Below are 16,232 nucleotides of genomic sequence, written 5' to 3' on the forward strand. Positions count from 1 at the left end.
AGAGCCTGTCCCCACCACCATGGTCATGCAGGACGAACACAGAGGTGTTTGAAGCATTAGGAGCTATTCTTCATGTTTAGTAACATTGTTTGATAGTTAAGAATGTTTTGAAATTTATATAATCTTTTCATGTTGAAGACAAAAAGATGGGATTTTTTTCAGTCATAAGGAAAAGGACCAGTAAGAACGTCCCGTGGACTGTCCACAGTCCTGTTTAGAATATAGTCGAGTATATTATTACTCACATATCTGCACACGTGAAAAGCTCATTGGACTCACGCACATCCTGAGGCAGGAAAGGCATCCAATCTATTCACACCATGGGAACGTCTCTCCTCTGCCCTTAGAGCTCATTCACTGCCAAAGCAAACATCCAAACAACACACCAGTGTGGCCGGCACACTCTCCTACACATAGTTTAACAAGCAATCTAACGTTGGAAGTTTGGAAGATGACCATGTGCTTCACTGTTCCCTGCTTTTATTTTGAAAACCTCTGATCCATTCCAACAATGTTAAAAAGACACTGAGAAGAAAACTGTGCGACACCTGAACAACAGAACTGTTGAGGGCAGCGTTGCTGCTCAACACGTCTGCAGCCCCTGCTGATGACCAGCAGGATGTGTCGCAGCTTGTGGGATGAGCACATGTTGACTGTCTCCCCTTTTAACCTGTAGTGGTTCAGTCCAGAACCTATTCGGTTTGTGGCTTAACCAATCAGCCAATACCACCTCGTTAAATGTTAATTGGTCAGCTGGTTTATTTGTGAAGGTGTGATTGGTCCATTTTTTTTTCATAGCTATTTTTTTTGTGGTCACTTAACAAAGTGGTAACACTTTAGTTACACTTTAAGTGTCGCTGGACGTCATTCCACTGATTCACATGTAGATGTAAACTCACCCTGGATTACCTGCCTGAACACGTGTGTTTTGGCTTTAAGGTTTTTCTTGTGCATCTACTTGCAGGTGGACGAGATAAACGAGGAGGACCAATTCTGACATTTCCTGCCAGGAGCAACCATGACCGAATAAAACCCGAGGACCTGAGGAGGCTGGTAACCTACCTGTCTACTGTCCCCAGGTACTCACAATGCCATCACACACACACACACACACACACACACACACACACACACACACACACACACACACACACACACACACACACCTGCCTTCATTTTCACGTTAGAGGTATCATCTGTTGTCTTTCTACTAGCCGCTCTATTAGGACATTTAGTTAGACTCAAGTGTGACGGGCACTTAAGGAAGCAGTGAAGGCTGGAGTGGACATTTAAGCAATTAAGTGCTTCCTTGTAGTCTGTTACAACAGCAGGCGTAGACCAGTGTTTAATTTGCATCAGCATGAAAGCTGCAGTGTTTGCAGCACACAAGAGCCGGTCTGTGAGCACTCACACAGTCTGAGGGTGTTACAAGGAAAGCAGTCGAAATATTAGGCACAGGCCTGCCCCAGTCATTCTGCACACAGGAACGTTTTCGTTTTGGTCTCATAGTTTTTAATATCGTTTCAGTTTAAGTTGATTTAAAGCAGCGGTTCTCAAACTGTGGGGCAGGCAGCATTTAGACGACCACAGGAAAAAAATCCAGTTAAAATATGTTCAGTTAGTAGTAGTTTTTTTTAGCAGGTGATTTTTAAAGCTAAAATTAAATTGCAGTCTCTTTTTAGCAGTTGTGGGGTGCATGAATTTATTTATCATCCAAAGACATGCAGCTCGTGGGGATAGGTTAGTTGATTAATCCAAATTGCCCGTAGGTGTGAGTGCGACTGGTTGTCTGTCCCTGTGTGTTGGCCCTGCGACAGACCTGTCCAGGGTGGACCCCGCCTCTCGCCCTGTGACAGCGGGGATAGGCTCCAGCGCCCCCCGCGACCCTGAAAAGGAGAAGCGGAAGCTGATGGATGGATGGATCTAAAGTTTGTCCAGAATCATTTTAAATGTAAAACGTATCAGGATGAAAGCTTGAGTAAAATAACTGAGTTATACAGTGAAATGTTGTAAACACACATAATATAAAATGCTGCCTGTTCAGATACAGTGTGCTGACAGTGTTAAGCATCATTCAGCCGTCTGACTGATCTGGTAAATATCTGCACAAACTTGATCGAAATGATTTGATTTAACTCATTCGAGACCCACATTTCACTGAGTCGTGCACAGAGGAATTCAAAATGTAAAGTAAAAATAGCTGTGCAAAGGGCCGAGACCACTGCCGGGTCATTTCCAGACTGATGCCAGAATTTGAGAGGTTTGTCAAGATGATGCTTCAGCCCAATGGGTGGTGGTAGATCAGACCATGTGACAGTAGAGGACTGCAGTGAGAGTGGCTTTATGCCATCCTGCGTGTAGCTGAGACTCTTCAGAATGGACCCCAAACACATCCGTCACATGTGAGTGAGCCCGAGGATAAAGGGCGGCCAGTTTGTGTTTAGAGACGCCTGCTGAAGAAGGAAATGTGACACGGTGGTGACGTGTTATAGAAAGTTTGCAACCAGGGCCTTTGACAATAATCTGTACTGTCAGAGACTAATGCACACATAAATGCATTTACCCACTTTTGCTAATCGAACTGCTGTTTCCAGGGTGACGGGGTCTGTCTGCAGGTTATAATGGATGAACTGACTTTGTATTAATAGACTCTGCATGTTACTGAAGGTGGAGCTGTGGCACTCGAATCAGCTGCAGTAACTGAATTTTAGGCACTGAGTTGTGGCAGTTTGGGTTCAGTTCAGTTGTTATGCTGCAGTTCCTCTGAGTCAGGCACTGAACTGCTTGAGTTTCTGTCTGTTTATGGCTCTGATTGGGAGAAATCTTCTCAACTGTCAGCTTCAAGAAGCCATCGTCCAGCACTTGAGCTGTGCTCAACAAACGCCTGCATGTGGATGTGCTGTGCTAGAGGTAGATACATGCACACATCTGGTTGCACTGAAAGAAAGGAAAACACTGAAAACTGCCACTTTGTTACCTCAATATTAAAGTACAGCTCCCCCTGATTCCTGCTTACTTGTGTTTCAGCTGGAAACATAATGTTCCTCGTAGAAACAGTACGTTTCATTCCTGCAGAGCCCCCCGCTGCAGCTTCTTCTTTTATTGCAGCGTGTTTAGTTTCTTCTGCAAACAGAAAACAGTTTACCTGCTCAGAACGTCAAACACGTCCATGCTGGAATATATCATCCAGATTATCTGATGGGATTGCACTTATGTTTTACCTGCAGTGTGACTGTCACTTACAGGCCACAGCAGAGCAGAATAAGATTGACGTCTTCTGCTAAATGTCCCTCTGAAAGTTTCCTTTAAATATCAAACATATTCAGACTGCTGACGACACCAGTGAAACAAGGCTGCCGCCTCAGGCGCTCCCCGTCTGTGGGGCAACCACAAATGGACCTGATGGTTTTGAGACATTGGTCTGTAGCAGACAACTGCATTGTCTGGTTCACTTTAAGTCTCGTATAACAGGGATACTAATCATTTCCTCTGAGCCTCTTCTGCCTCCTCATCTTGTTTGTCTGTGTCCCGTCAGCGAGGACGTATGCAAACGTGGCTTCACTGTCATCATTGACATGCGAGGTTCAAAGTGGGAGCTGATTAAGCCTCTGCTCAAGACGCTGCAGGAGTCTTTCCCAGCTGAGATCTGTGTGGCTCTCATCATTAAGCCCGACAACTTTTGGCAGAAACAGAAGACGAACTTCGGGAGTGCAAAGTTCTCTTTTGAGGTCAGTGGGCTTTGTGTGTTTTACCCAAAACACGTTCAAAGGAAACCTTATTAACAGTAAGATGATTAGAGATTAGTGCTGTAATGCTATTTGTGTGGCAAACTGATAATAACTAATAATACTTTCAGGCATCTTTGATTTCCACAAGCTGCCATCATGATTTACGCATGTATTTATATATGTGGCACAGACGCTGCAGTCACTACACTGTAGTAAGCACATGAAGCACCGCAGGTAGTCAGAACTCACGTCTAACCTGTGTCTGTGTGAACAGACCAACATGGTGTCAGTTGAAGGTCTTGCCAAGCTAGTGGATCCCTCCCAGCTCACAGACGACTTTGAAGGCTCGCTGGACTACAACCACGAGGAGTGGATGGATCTCAGGGTGTCATTGGAGGAGTTCATGTCCAATGCTGTTCATCTGCTGTCCAGACTGGAGGATCTGCAGGTGGGGGCAGCAAAGGCTCAAAGAATGGGAGTAACTGCTATGGCCGATATGACCAGTGTTTCCTGTCTTCTGCAGGAGCTCCTGTCCAAGAAGGACTTTCCTGCAGATGTGGAAGGCTCTCGGCGACTGATAGAGGAACACACCCAGCTTAAGAAAAAGGCGAGTCACTATCAGTACAGGTGCAGACACAGTCAGAGACTTTGTTATCGCTCTAGATCGAGCTGTGCTAAAGCCAGCACAATTCAGTGTTCTCCTACTATTAATGAGAGGCTTGAACTGTGCAAAGCCACTGAAGCTACTCTCCTGCAGGTGCTAAAGGCTCCAGTGGAGGAATTAGACCAGGAAGGCCAGAGGCTGCTCCAGTGTATCAGATCGAGTGATGGCTTTTCAGGGAGAAACTGCATCTCAGGCTCAGCTGACTTTCAGAGCCTTGTGCCCAAGGTAAGCAACGTCCAGCCCAGCAAAGATCTCCCAGCATACACTTTTTTATTTAAGCTAAGGTTAACACAGGCTGGCCCCAAACAAGAATAGTAGCTTCTGTTGTGGTTTATCTATACTTTCTGATGCAAACAAAACTTTGAACCTAGACATGAGAATTGCTGTGGCACATTCAGATACTAATGCATCCATGCATGATGCTTGCAGATGCTTTTGGCCTTATATAAGAGTACTTACTGGAATATTAACTGCAAACCTGCAGGTATACTTTCATGCCTACATAATCAGGGCCCACATCGTACATGACCAGTAACGTTGACCGCTTTGAGGCCACTGTTGTTGTGATTTGGTGCTATAGATAAAAGTGAACTGAGTCTAGATGATTATTGACAGTTTTGTTCATAACTAAATGAAACTCACATCCTTCCAGCTGCTGAATGCTTAAAGCACATGGTATCATAACACAAGATTCAGTCCACAGCCTTATTTTTTCTCATTAGCCAGCTCGTTAGCAACCCTCATTATCTGACAAGTGCTGGCTGCATATTAGCTCATTAGCCAAAGGACTCCACAGGGAAAATTTGAGTGCAGAACTTGTTTGCATTAAGCACATGAAGTACATGTGCATTGCCTGCGTGAGCAGCATTTACATTGATGTATGAGTGTGAGACATCTTTCATATTTAAATCTGTGCTTTACGTTTTGGATTAAAGAGGATCATAAAGGCAATATCAAACCGGCCAATGGCATGCGAGTGAGAAGGTGAGGCTAAACTGTGGAATTATACACATGCAGGTGCTGTTTTGTTCCCCACTTGTGCACCTGCAGTACTAAACACAGCAGTAACACAGCAGTGTAAAAGACAGACGTAATGAACTGTTGGTTCAATCCAAAGAAAACCTGCCATCACATTCAGATCAGAAGTGATGTGCTGAATGAAATGTAAGACACACTCGATGAGCTTGCTGTTGTCATGTGACACATTGTGCTTTTCCTGACAGGTGGCCAGTCTGCTGGATAAGCTGCATTCCACCAGGCAACATCTCCATCAGATGTGGCATGTCAGGAAACTGAAGCTGGACCAGTGCTTCCAGCTGCGCCTCTTTGAACAGGATGCAGAAAAAGTGAGTTACACCTAAATATGATGAGAGTGTGAGGAAGGACGAGGCTGGGATGAGTACAAAGACATCAGGGGCCTGTGCTGGCGTGTGCACCAGCTCTGATATAATGCTGTTATGCATGCCTCATTCACCTGCACTGCTTTCTGTTAAACGCACTGGGGTTAGTATACCTGACCTGCAGACTAGAGCAGCCAGGGATTGAATGACCAGCCTTAGCTGACCTGTGCTACCTCCTGAGCTGCAGCCACAGTTCAGCATATCGAGGCTATCTTCTTCTTCTTTGGGTTTGACATTGAAAGATAAGGCTAAGTTTTCACACTGAGGTAGTTATCAGCTGGATAATATGTTGTTCGTCTGCTGTTTCGGCCTGGCAAACCTTCAATTGCCTTCAAGTTTCCTCAGATAATTTCAGGACACACTTTGTCGCTTGCTTGCGTTTCATACTGAGGTATGCCGGACTTTAATAACTCTTCAGAATCACCTTGTTGGTGCAAATATGCTTTTTATGATTATAGTCTAGCTGCTAGCAACAACATGCCTAAAACTACAATCTAAAACTGATGCTACATTGTCTGTTTTATTCCTCGAGTTTTTGTGCATGAATGCTTCATAGTTTGTGTGAAGTTGCTTAAAAATCAAATGTTCAGGTAGAAGGACGAGTGAAAAAGCACCACTTTAAAAATGACAGATCAGCTCCTTGGAAGCAGAAATCTGAGTATGAATGAAGTTCAAGACTTACACAGTTACTCGGGAAAGACAATGACTAAAAACCCTCTTACTGTCTGCACACCGAGGTCACACCTCATCTTCTAGGTCATGCTGTTTACTAGAGAACTGATTGGTCAGTACTCTCTTATGTACTTCCAGAGCTGTGTCGTATACAGTAAGTTACCATGGTGATGTAAAAGGTAAATCACCATTAAAACCTGAAAACCTCTGATTGTACCTGATAGAACGGGCTTCTCGTCCTGAGAAGTAGATGATGTGTAAACACCAAAGGCAGTGTAGCTCAACATCTATGAATAAACTGTCCCTTTGTGATGGAGCCTCTGTGTACTGAGTCACACGTCATAATGAGACGCTGCCATCTAAAAATAGTTTCAGGCACTTTGACAAAAATAACCTAAAATCACAGAAGATTTACTTCATTCAGCACAGCTGCAAGCAGCTGCTCTTTACATCTGTACAGTCACTGTGTTGGGAAACTCCACTGTGGCCTGGATGAATCAGCCTGTGGCATTTCTCTAAACACAGGAATAAGTCGCAGTTATTCCAGTGGAAAATCAGCCAACATCGCTTTACTTTCTCCGAGTTAGTTGGAATTGTGAATGAATGTTAGAATTCCCGTCATTCCATTCATTAACATACCAGCCTGTTTACAACAGCTACTCCTGTTTCAGTCCAAAATGCTATATATGGACATTTCCCATATCAGGACCAGACTGTAGCTATTGTTCAAAGGCAAAGGTGATTATTATGACTTACTTTAGTTGTTATTCTGCTCGGGTGATGGGGATACAAAGACTGGCCTCACTGTTGTACAGGCTCACAGGCAGGTCCTGCTACATTAAAATACAGTAATTACTACGAAAGCTGCAGTTTTTATGTTCATGGAGGCACAGTTTATAATATCTTACTGTCAGCTTGTACCTCTGCCTCCTGATAACAGAGCTGTGTTGTTGATGGGAGCATAAAAGCGCCCCTCTCGTACACAGACAGACACTGGCGGCTTGCTCTGCTGCTCCATACAGAAATCCACATGCAGATAAATATTTACTGTAAAGCAAACAGAGAAAAAAGAGAAGGTTTTTGTCCACATCAGTGTTGTCACAGCGAGGCACTGTGGGGGTGTGTGGACCCGTTTACACCGGGAATCACTCAGCTCTCGCGGTCGGGCCGGGAAAACATTCAGGCCTGACGAGGCGTCTGTTTTGTGGAAAACGCTGCAAGAAAAATGGCTGTGTCTTGGTTGCCGTGGTTACCGCGAGGCACAATAACCAACCCGTATCTGCGTGAAAGGATGAATTCTTCATCATCCTTCAGAGTAGGCTAACTTTTTCTTAACTTTCCACACTGTAGACACTCAGCTGTGTATGTCTGTGTCTGCACTGAAGTCTTTGGGACTTTGGATTTGGAGGGATTCGGTGCATTACTGATAATGTTTTGTGTTATCACGAGTTTACATGTGGTGTGAATCATTGCACTGATCTGCTGTGTGGTCTGCCTGCAGATGTTTGACTGGATCAGCCACAATAAGGAATTGTTCCTGCAGAGCCACACGGAGATTGGCCGAGGTTACCAGCACGCTGTGGAGCTACAGACTCAACACAATCACTTCGCCATGAACTCCATGGTACACGACGCCTTCGTAGTTCTTTGCAAACCTCATTTATCATTTATCGTGTTGTAAAAATGACTGGCAGGTCAACTGGTTTAATTTCTGTGTAAACTGCTGACAGTTGGAGCAACAGTCTTTTGATGGAGGCTCTTTCTTCCCAGAATGCCTACGTAAACATCAACAGAATCATGTCGGTGGCGAGTCGTCTGGCGGAGGCCGGCCACTACGCCTCCACTCAGATTAAACAGATCTCAGGACAGCTGGATCAGGACTGGAAAAGCTTTGCTGCTGCACTTGACGAACGCTCCACCATCCTGGCCATGTCATCTGTCTTTCACCAGAAGGCTGAGCAGGTGAGATCCCAGGAAAACCTTCCCAGATGTTTCTGAGCAGATACTCACTTACCCAGCCTTCACAGGGGGGACGTCGGCCACCCTTTCTAACCGATGTAACAGAGGACAAGCTGCACCTCTTACTGGTGACTGATCGGGTAACTGTCTAATCTAAAAGTCTCTCTGCAGTAGACACATGTCTAGAATGTAACATGCAAATGGGACATTTATGCTGTCTGATTATATTTAATAGATCAAACTGCTCTACTGCTGATTCTTGGAAGGTTGACATGGCAACAGATGGAACCTGTTTGATTCCTGCTGGGCCCTTGACATTAGCTACAAGAGAACATTTGAGAAAGCACGAGATGAAAGACAGGGAGAGAAGTGGGGACAGGAGAGGGATTGGATGACACTGACTCCAACAGAAAAGCAGATACGTGTTGACTCAGGAGGAAAAATGGAAAGAAAACTGGCAAAGCTACAGAAAGGATACAGTGAGAGTAGAGTGTGAAAAACAGGGAGGAGATAAAGTGGGTCTTCCTTTTAAGCCATGTAGACGGTTCTAAAGAGGCTGTTGAGAATGCATGTAAACAAAAAACTATGATGAAATAATGAGATAATAAAAAAGGATTCACAGGTCAGTTCAGCTTTATTTATAAAGTGCCACACCAGCCATCGCCTCGCTGGCATTGGTTAACTGTATGACTGGGATTTGCTGTGGAATATCAGACACCCTGTGCTTTTCACAGGTCAGAGCAGGTTCAGCCTCAGCACTGTGGCACATGTGAAAGGGTCCCGCATTATGAGCTAATTGATAGTCTAACCTAAACCATCTGGGACATTAAGTTTTGGTCCATACGGCGATCCCAGGAGCTTTGGTATTCCCCTGGTCCAGATGTGGGAGGAGATGTCCAGGACGCCATGAGTACCATTTTGAGCATGGACTTGGCTGCTGCATCATTTTTGGCGTTTCTTTGAATTCAGGCCTCTGTGGGTTGATCATTTACACTTCCATCATTTGGATCATTTCAGCACTTTCTGCAGAATTTCCACCTGTTTATATATTTATATTTAAAGTTATCCATGAATTCTCCTTTGGAAAATCTTGTAATATATAGCATGTTAGAATTTTTGGAAATTTGCCTCCCAACTCTGACCCTGGTTGAGACGGTGACCTGGTTCAGAGGCAGATTTGATGAGATTTCCCAAACGTGCAGACCAGTATTAGTCTAGCTATAGCTCATGTGAGCAGGCACTGAGTCCTGCCACATCTGGACTCTGGCTGACCTTGACCTGCCTGATGTTAGGCCCAATATTTGTCCGAACTGCAGGACTTTATCTCAACACTACCACCTTAAAAATGAAGAAAACTGTTCTACTTTCATCAAGAGTTTGAAGCATTACTGTAGTGATGCAGAGAAGGGTAGATTAAACGCTCCCATACGGACAGTAAGCCACAAAAGGACGTTGATCATGGTTATATGGAACAGACCAAAGCTGACCCAGAATATCTGATACTGTCAAGGAACCAGAGAAACATCATTTTGTTGAATGAATCATCTCATGAATGCACGCACTGTATGAATCCATCTGTGTCTGTTTCATTCATAAGTTTCTGTCTGAGGTGGAGACCTGGTGTAAAGTCTGCAGCGAGGGCGGGTTACCATCTGAGATGCAGGAGTTGGAGATTGCCATTCACCGTCACCAGAGCCTTTACGAGCAAGTGACCCAGGCGTACACTGAGGTAAACCGCCCAACCTACTCACTCAAATGAATGTTAGCGGCAGCTGAAGCTGACAAACATCACACAAAAACAAAGCACAACGCCGCTGTGTGCCTGCAGCGTCTGTGATCTGTGAAGAGCTGATCACTTTGGTAATGTGGTCACTCCACAACCTGTTTGTCTGGAAAACATTTAGGATTTAAAACATCTTTAATGTCCAGAAACTTCGCTGTAAATGATGTCACGTGTAAAAAACATTGAAATATTTGGGCTCCAGAGCCTCTTGTGGATGCTGCCAGTACTGCGGACTGAGACTGGCTGTGATGACAGGGTGCCATCGGGCAGTTGCTGCACTAACCCTTCAAGCTGTTGTGTGAAGACACTTCAGTAAATGTATTCTGTGCTCGCAGCAGCATTCTGGAGTTTTATCTTTAGACGGGGGTTAAATGAGTGAAGGTGAGAGATAGTCCCATGGTTGCTTTAAAGGAGGAGAGACTTCCTCTTTAGTGGGATCAGTCATGCCTGCAGTGGCTTCAGATCCTTTGGATTCTGGTTTTCAATAATCTGTACAACCATGTGACAAACATTGTTTTTTGCATACTTATGCAAATGTGACATGCACCATGCTAATTCATTTATAGAAGCCTTTCTCTTGGGTGGGCTGTACAGGTGCATCAGATATATTTTGCGACCTCTTTTTGACATTGTAGTTGTTGCTAATGAGCGTGTTGGATTTGTGCTGCAGTGGTCCCCTATGGCTGTGAGTAGTCTCGAGTCTCACAGTCATGGATTGCAGCTGCTGGGACAGTTTAGCTTGTTCTGCCTCATAGTCAGATCTGTTGCACACTAGAACACCACTCTAACCAGAACCCACAGCTGAGAACAAACTGGTTTGTGTGCCAGACTCAACAGGAACAAGGACTGCTGTCACTGCAGTTCAGGACACTGGTATTGGAGTTCTTAAGGTGAGGAAAGTGCAGACATCTGACTGTTGCCCCAAAGTTTATTATTACTTACATGTTTATTTCTTCAAGGAAAATGTGTGTTTCTGGTTTCACCCACATACGTGTGTAGATGCACTGGAGTGACATCACATTCTTAATCCATAAGGCTTTAATGGCCCACCCTTTGCAGCAACAGCAGCTTCCACTCTTCTGAGAGTGATTGTTTTCCACAATGTTTAGCAGAGCTCAGACATGTTGGACAAGAAGGTCTGGTCCCGGCTATTTCACCCTGAAGGTCTTCTATCGGGTTGAGGTCAGGACTCTGTGCTAGTCAGAGTTCTTCCACATCTAACTTGCTCCATGCTCAAGTCAGAAGTGCCATTATCCTGACAGCTTCCAAACCCAGATTCATCCATCGCCAGACGGAGAAGCATGATTCGACGCTCCAAAGAGCACGTCTCCACTGAGTCCAGTGCCGGTGTGCTTTACCCAACTGCATCAGATGGTTTGCGTTGTGTTTGGTGATGTAAAGCCTCAGAGTTGCTTAGCTATGGAAGCCCGTTCCATTAAGCTCTCTACAAACTGCTCTCGAACTAATCTGAAGTGCCACATGAAGTTTGGAGGTCATTAGCATTTGATGCTGAAAGTTGGTGACCTCTACACACTGTGCAAAGCATGGCGGACAAAGAAGCACTGTCGTCGGGGAATCTGTTAAAGTGTCACAAATAAGATAATCCTGTGATTGGTGGTCAGGGATTCAATTCATGGTCATGGTGACAAATCACAACAGCAGCTGGTTAAATGGGGCGTGTTGTATAAAGCTCTTTGAGCGCTCAGGTTGAACAGTTTGTAGGTGGCAGAGTCGTCTTTTTGTTTTATTGTAATGACCACAACCATACTTTAAATCCTAGAAACATATTAAGACTTTTACAGTTGGAGCACCGGTGACTGCTGCTCATGTGATTCATGTGATTTATGTGTTTGCAGGTGAGTCAGGATGGTAAAGCCCTGCTGGATGTCCTCCAGAGGCCTCTCAGTCCAGGCAACTCGGAATCTCTTACAGCCACTGCAAATTACTCCAAAGCGGTCAGTGTCCCTGTGTTACCAATAGGAAACATGCCTACACCATCTACCGATTAAGCTAACGTTTGTGTTTCTCTGTAGGTGCACTGTATCTTGGACGTGGTTCATGAGGTTCTTCACCATCAGCGGCGTCTGGAGAACATTTGGCAACATCGAAAGGTCCGATTGCACCAGAGACTGCAGCTCTGTGTATTCCAGCAAGATGTCCAACAGGTAAACACACAGCAATGTTCAGGGTGTGACCAAAAGGTTCTGAGAACAGATCCATAAAAACGTTATATTTCCGTCCTTCTTTTCTCATTGAAGACCAGCTTCTTTTTTCAGATGGTCTGCTATTTTTCCATCTATCAGTGGAAGACCCATTTTGCCCCGTTGCACTTGCGCCTCTGTTGTGATCTCCTGAGCTGTGTGGTGAAATCATGGCGCGCGTGCCTGGACATGTCTACAGGGTGGAGAATGATTACAGTTTTGATTTTGATGGAAATATTCTCATCCCATCCTAGCAAACGTCCCCGTGCTGGCCAACAGTGGGTAGCAGTAGCTGTAACTGTCGGGCAGTGTGGGCAGGGAACTCAGCGTGCCAATGCAAAGCCCACAGCAGTTTTGGGGGTCCCCCCACATGGCTTCCTGTGGGCAAGCTTGCAGTCCACATCTAGAGTGTGGGCATGCTGTGCATACATACACTGCAGGCCTACAATGGGCCCCACTGGAGACTCTACTTAGTGTGGACGGTCCACAGTCAGCCCATTCTATGGGCTCCCAGTCTGGGACCCCACATTTCACTGTGGCTCCAGTTTGACACATTGACACTCGTGCATCACCGACAGCAATGACCGATGTGTGTGTGATGAACGTACCACACGTTCTCTGCTGCCTTCTGTGTCTCCCACGTGTGTGGTGGGAACATTGTGGTGACAAAGTGCTCTGGTGTAAGCCCAGCGTCAGATAGTGAGGCACCAGGAGTGAGATACAACCAAGCACCGCATCATTCATCTCTGAATTCTGCCTGAGCAGCTTTTTGTTCTTTGTTAAATAAAATCACTAACATGAAACGACTTTCAGTGTCTCTGCATCAAACTTCAGCAATAGTGTGCTGGGCTTTAACACATGCATCCAATTCAGACGGTGCCACCTATAGGTTCAGTAAGGAACAGCAGGTACATGGTTAAACATTACTGTGCAAAAGTCTCAGCCTCCCCCACATTTCTTTATATTTTGACTTTAATGTAAGTGGACTTGAGCAATAGTTTTCCTTTAAAATCAGTAGTGGACTAAAGAGAGGTTAGTAATCCACTCAACACTGACCTATGACCTATGAGTCATGCAGGCAAAAAAAGGTCCCAAACTCAAGGAATAAACCATCAAGTGAAAGCAACACAGTGAAGCACTTTCAGTCTTTATTGAAGCAGTCAGTGTTCTTTATTTCCATTTATGTGTCACTGTTAGTATTTCCCATTTTTATTAAATAAAGAAAGTGAGGGGTGGCATTCTTGCACCTTACTCCATGTTTCAGTTGTATTTTCCACGTCTGAGTGTAGAGCTATGCTGTAAGGAAGAGCCGCACCAAACAGGAGAAAGCTCCGTACAGCTTTCCAAAGACTGAACGTCTGAGCTTCTACAAATTAACCTCACACATGAAAGCTAGCTGGCTATAAGCACGCAGGTGGTTGGGACGGTGACTGGCCTGGAATCACTAATGCATTTACCAGCTCAGCTCTGACAACATGCAGGTCCTGGTGGTGCCAGCGTTTGCTAAAAGCTGGCCAGGTCGGTCAGTGTGATGATGTGTGGTGAAGCTTTTGCACAGTACAGGAGGTTTTATTTAAGAATCCCATTTTGTTGAATTTTCATGCAAGGCCCAGCTGTACATATGTGTGTTTATATTTCTTTGGGGAAATATAAACACACTCTTTAACTTTTCTGGAGGACAGACACATATCAGCACATTGAATTCATTTGCACAGGCCTGATGTATCTGCAGCTCTGATGCATTTAGTGTATGTACAAACAGGCCTTGGCAGAGCGAGTTAGAGCTGCAAACTCACAGATGAATGCTCTAAGTTTTGGCGCCATGCAAATATTTATTTAACCCAGGGGAGACTGTGGGAGAGTGTTTAAGAGAAGTAAGAAGACAAAGAGACAGACTGAAGAAGAGATCATATCAGTGGGTTATAAATTCACTTAAAGCAGAGCTTTGCAAGTTGTACTTGTCATGCATCACTTTCTATGAGCCCCCAGAGGGAGAGGCACAGGCACAGAAAGTGAGAGAGCGACCTTATACAATCGTGCATAAATCACTAGAAAAGGCTGTTGCACGAGTGCTAATGCTACAGGATATACATGACCCCAGAGATGAAGAGTGAGAGATGCAGACGTGAAGGCTGAGCGTACGATGTGTGCAGATCACCAAAGACAGTCCAGCTGCAGTTTCAGTCTGTGCACTGTGACCCTACACTGACGTCTCTGTGGCTCCAGCTGCTGCACTGACATCATGAGTGCACGCTGTTGCTTCAAGGCCTTGAAACACATAATTTGCTAATGTGCGACAGGCTGGATGTTAATCCTTAGGATCCAGAGGTTGCCTGAGCTGCTGGTCTTACTGGACAGAAGATGGGTTGCCTGGGTTCATATTTTATTGCAGCAGTCATGCATAACATGCAGAAATGAAGATGTGTCAATATTTCAGTATGAACATTTAATGGAAAGAATGGGCCTCTGTTAGTACACCGTGCACCTCATTTCCATTTATCATTGGAGATCTGAATGTCTTCAAATTATTGTCACTGTATTTACACAGCTATGTACAAGCTATATATACATATATTTGTCCTGCAGGAGACTCAGAGGGTAATGAGTGAGAGATCCAACATTTGGTTTCATGTCCAAACTCTGATTACATCATGTTTGTGCCTTAAAAAAGAGGCATCGATTTGTTTGATCTTACATGGCACACAGCAGTGGTAGCAGTGGAAACATTCTGACGTCACCAGATACAAGAATCAAGTGAACAAGTAACCAGTCAGCTGCAGGGAACCATACACTCGTAGGACTTTTCTCAGTTAACCAAACTGTGGAGGCGCAGGTTGACTCTGGAGTCTGTACATTGAAATTCTAGGGGCAGGTCACCCACTACCCCCTTGTGGAAAGGAGGGACCACCACTATGCCACTTAATAGCCAATAATATATTTTAAGAAATCACAATTTCTTTCAGCAAATTATTTTAGTCAGAGTTTTAGTGGCTCTCAAACCTTTACAGGGCCAAAAACATGTTTTTTCATTGTTTATTCCCAGTCTCAGATGAACTGGAACCAGTACTGGGGTTACTGTCCAGGGGAGAAAAGGCTACAAAAGCCACAGAGCTAACAGCTCATAACACACTCGTATATGAAAAACATGGCATGGAGACATCCTGCTCTTCTCAGCTGCACTGACCTACATTTCCCACCCAGATCATGAAGGTTTCATTGATTTCATTCTTTATTCATGAGCTCTGAGACCATTTTGTGCATTTCTACACATGTCGGCAGAATAAGAGTTGGAAGTAGCAACGAGAGGTTTAGCAGGTGACCTTAAATCTTTGCTGTGTCTTCGGGATGATCTAAAGAAGGTGTTTTCTCCCGTCCAGGTGATGGACTGGATAGAAAACCATGGCGAGGCTTTCCTCAGCAAACACACGGGCGTTGGGAAATCCCTCCACAGAGCCCGAGCCCTGCAGAAGAGACACGACGACTTCGAAGATGTAGCTCAGGTAAGTTACTGGATTTGATCCTACTCTGAAGGCTCCTCTTCTCTGTTGTTTTGTTATGTTGTGCTGCAGTTTAGCTGAAAGGAGCAGGTCCAATTCGTCCAGGTCTTGTTAGCAGTGGAAATAAAAAAGGTCAGCTTTGCCTAGAAGAAGCAAAAAAATCAGCCCAGTTTTTAATCACGTTTATCTGCTCACTGTGCAAACATCTGTTAGTTATCTGCCCTGATTAATTCCAAATTTTCTAAACCACCGTGTCTGCTGGTGGAAGCATTAGGAAATGCCTTTACACGACCATATATGGTCAAAGGCTTTTCTGAAAGATCTGCAG

The 16,232-nt window shown here is 44.7% G+C and overlaps 1 protein-coding gene across 4 annotated transcripts in view; it reads left to right on the forward strand.

Annotated features, from left to right (window-relative positions):
- The window catches only part of kalrna (kalirin RhoGEF kinase a), a 152,887-nt gene that overhangs the window by 45,953 nt on the left and 90,702 nt on the right, over positions 1 to 16,232 (forward strand). For all 4 annotated transcript variants that reach the window (XM_085384695.1, XM_085384697.1, XM_085384696.1 and 1 more), the window contains 12 exons: positions 965 to 1,079; positions 3,536 to 3,728; positions 4,003 to 4,176; positions 4,252 to 4,335; positions 4,486 to 4,617; positions 5,616 to 5,738; positions 7,966 to 8,088; positions 8,235 to 8,426; positions 10,021 to 10,152; positions 12,063 to 12,161; positions 12,240 to 12,371; positions 15,785 to 15,907. In XM_085384695.1, the coding sequence (XP_085240821.1) occupies positions 965 to 1,079; positions 3,536 to 3,728; positions 4,003 to 4,176; positions 4,252 to 4,335; positions 4,486 to 4,617; positions 5,616 to 5,738; positions 7,966 to 8,088; positions 8,235 to 8,426; positions 10,021 to 10,152; positions 12,063 to 12,161; positions 12,240 to 12,371; positions 15,785 to 15,907 (1,622 nt within the window). The remainder of the gene's footprint in view (positions 1 to 964; positions 1,080 to 3,535; positions 3,729 to 4,002; positions 4,177 to 4,251; positions 4,336 to 4,485; positions 4,618 to 5,615; positions 5,739 to 7,965; positions 8,089 to 8,234; positions 8,427 to 10,020; positions 10,153 to 12,062; positions 12,162 to 12,239; positions 12,372 to 15,784; positions 15,908 to 16,232) is intronic.

Source organism: Rhamphochromis longiceps, linkage group LG16 (assembly GCF_057381845.1).
Source record: "Rhamphochromis longiceps isolate RC_006_pf linkage group LG16, R_longiceps_female_GT1.1, whole genome shotgun sequence".
Lineage (NCBI taxonomy): Eukaryota > Metazoa > Chordata > Actinopteri > Cichliformes > Cichlidae > Rhamphochromis > Rhamphochromis longiceps.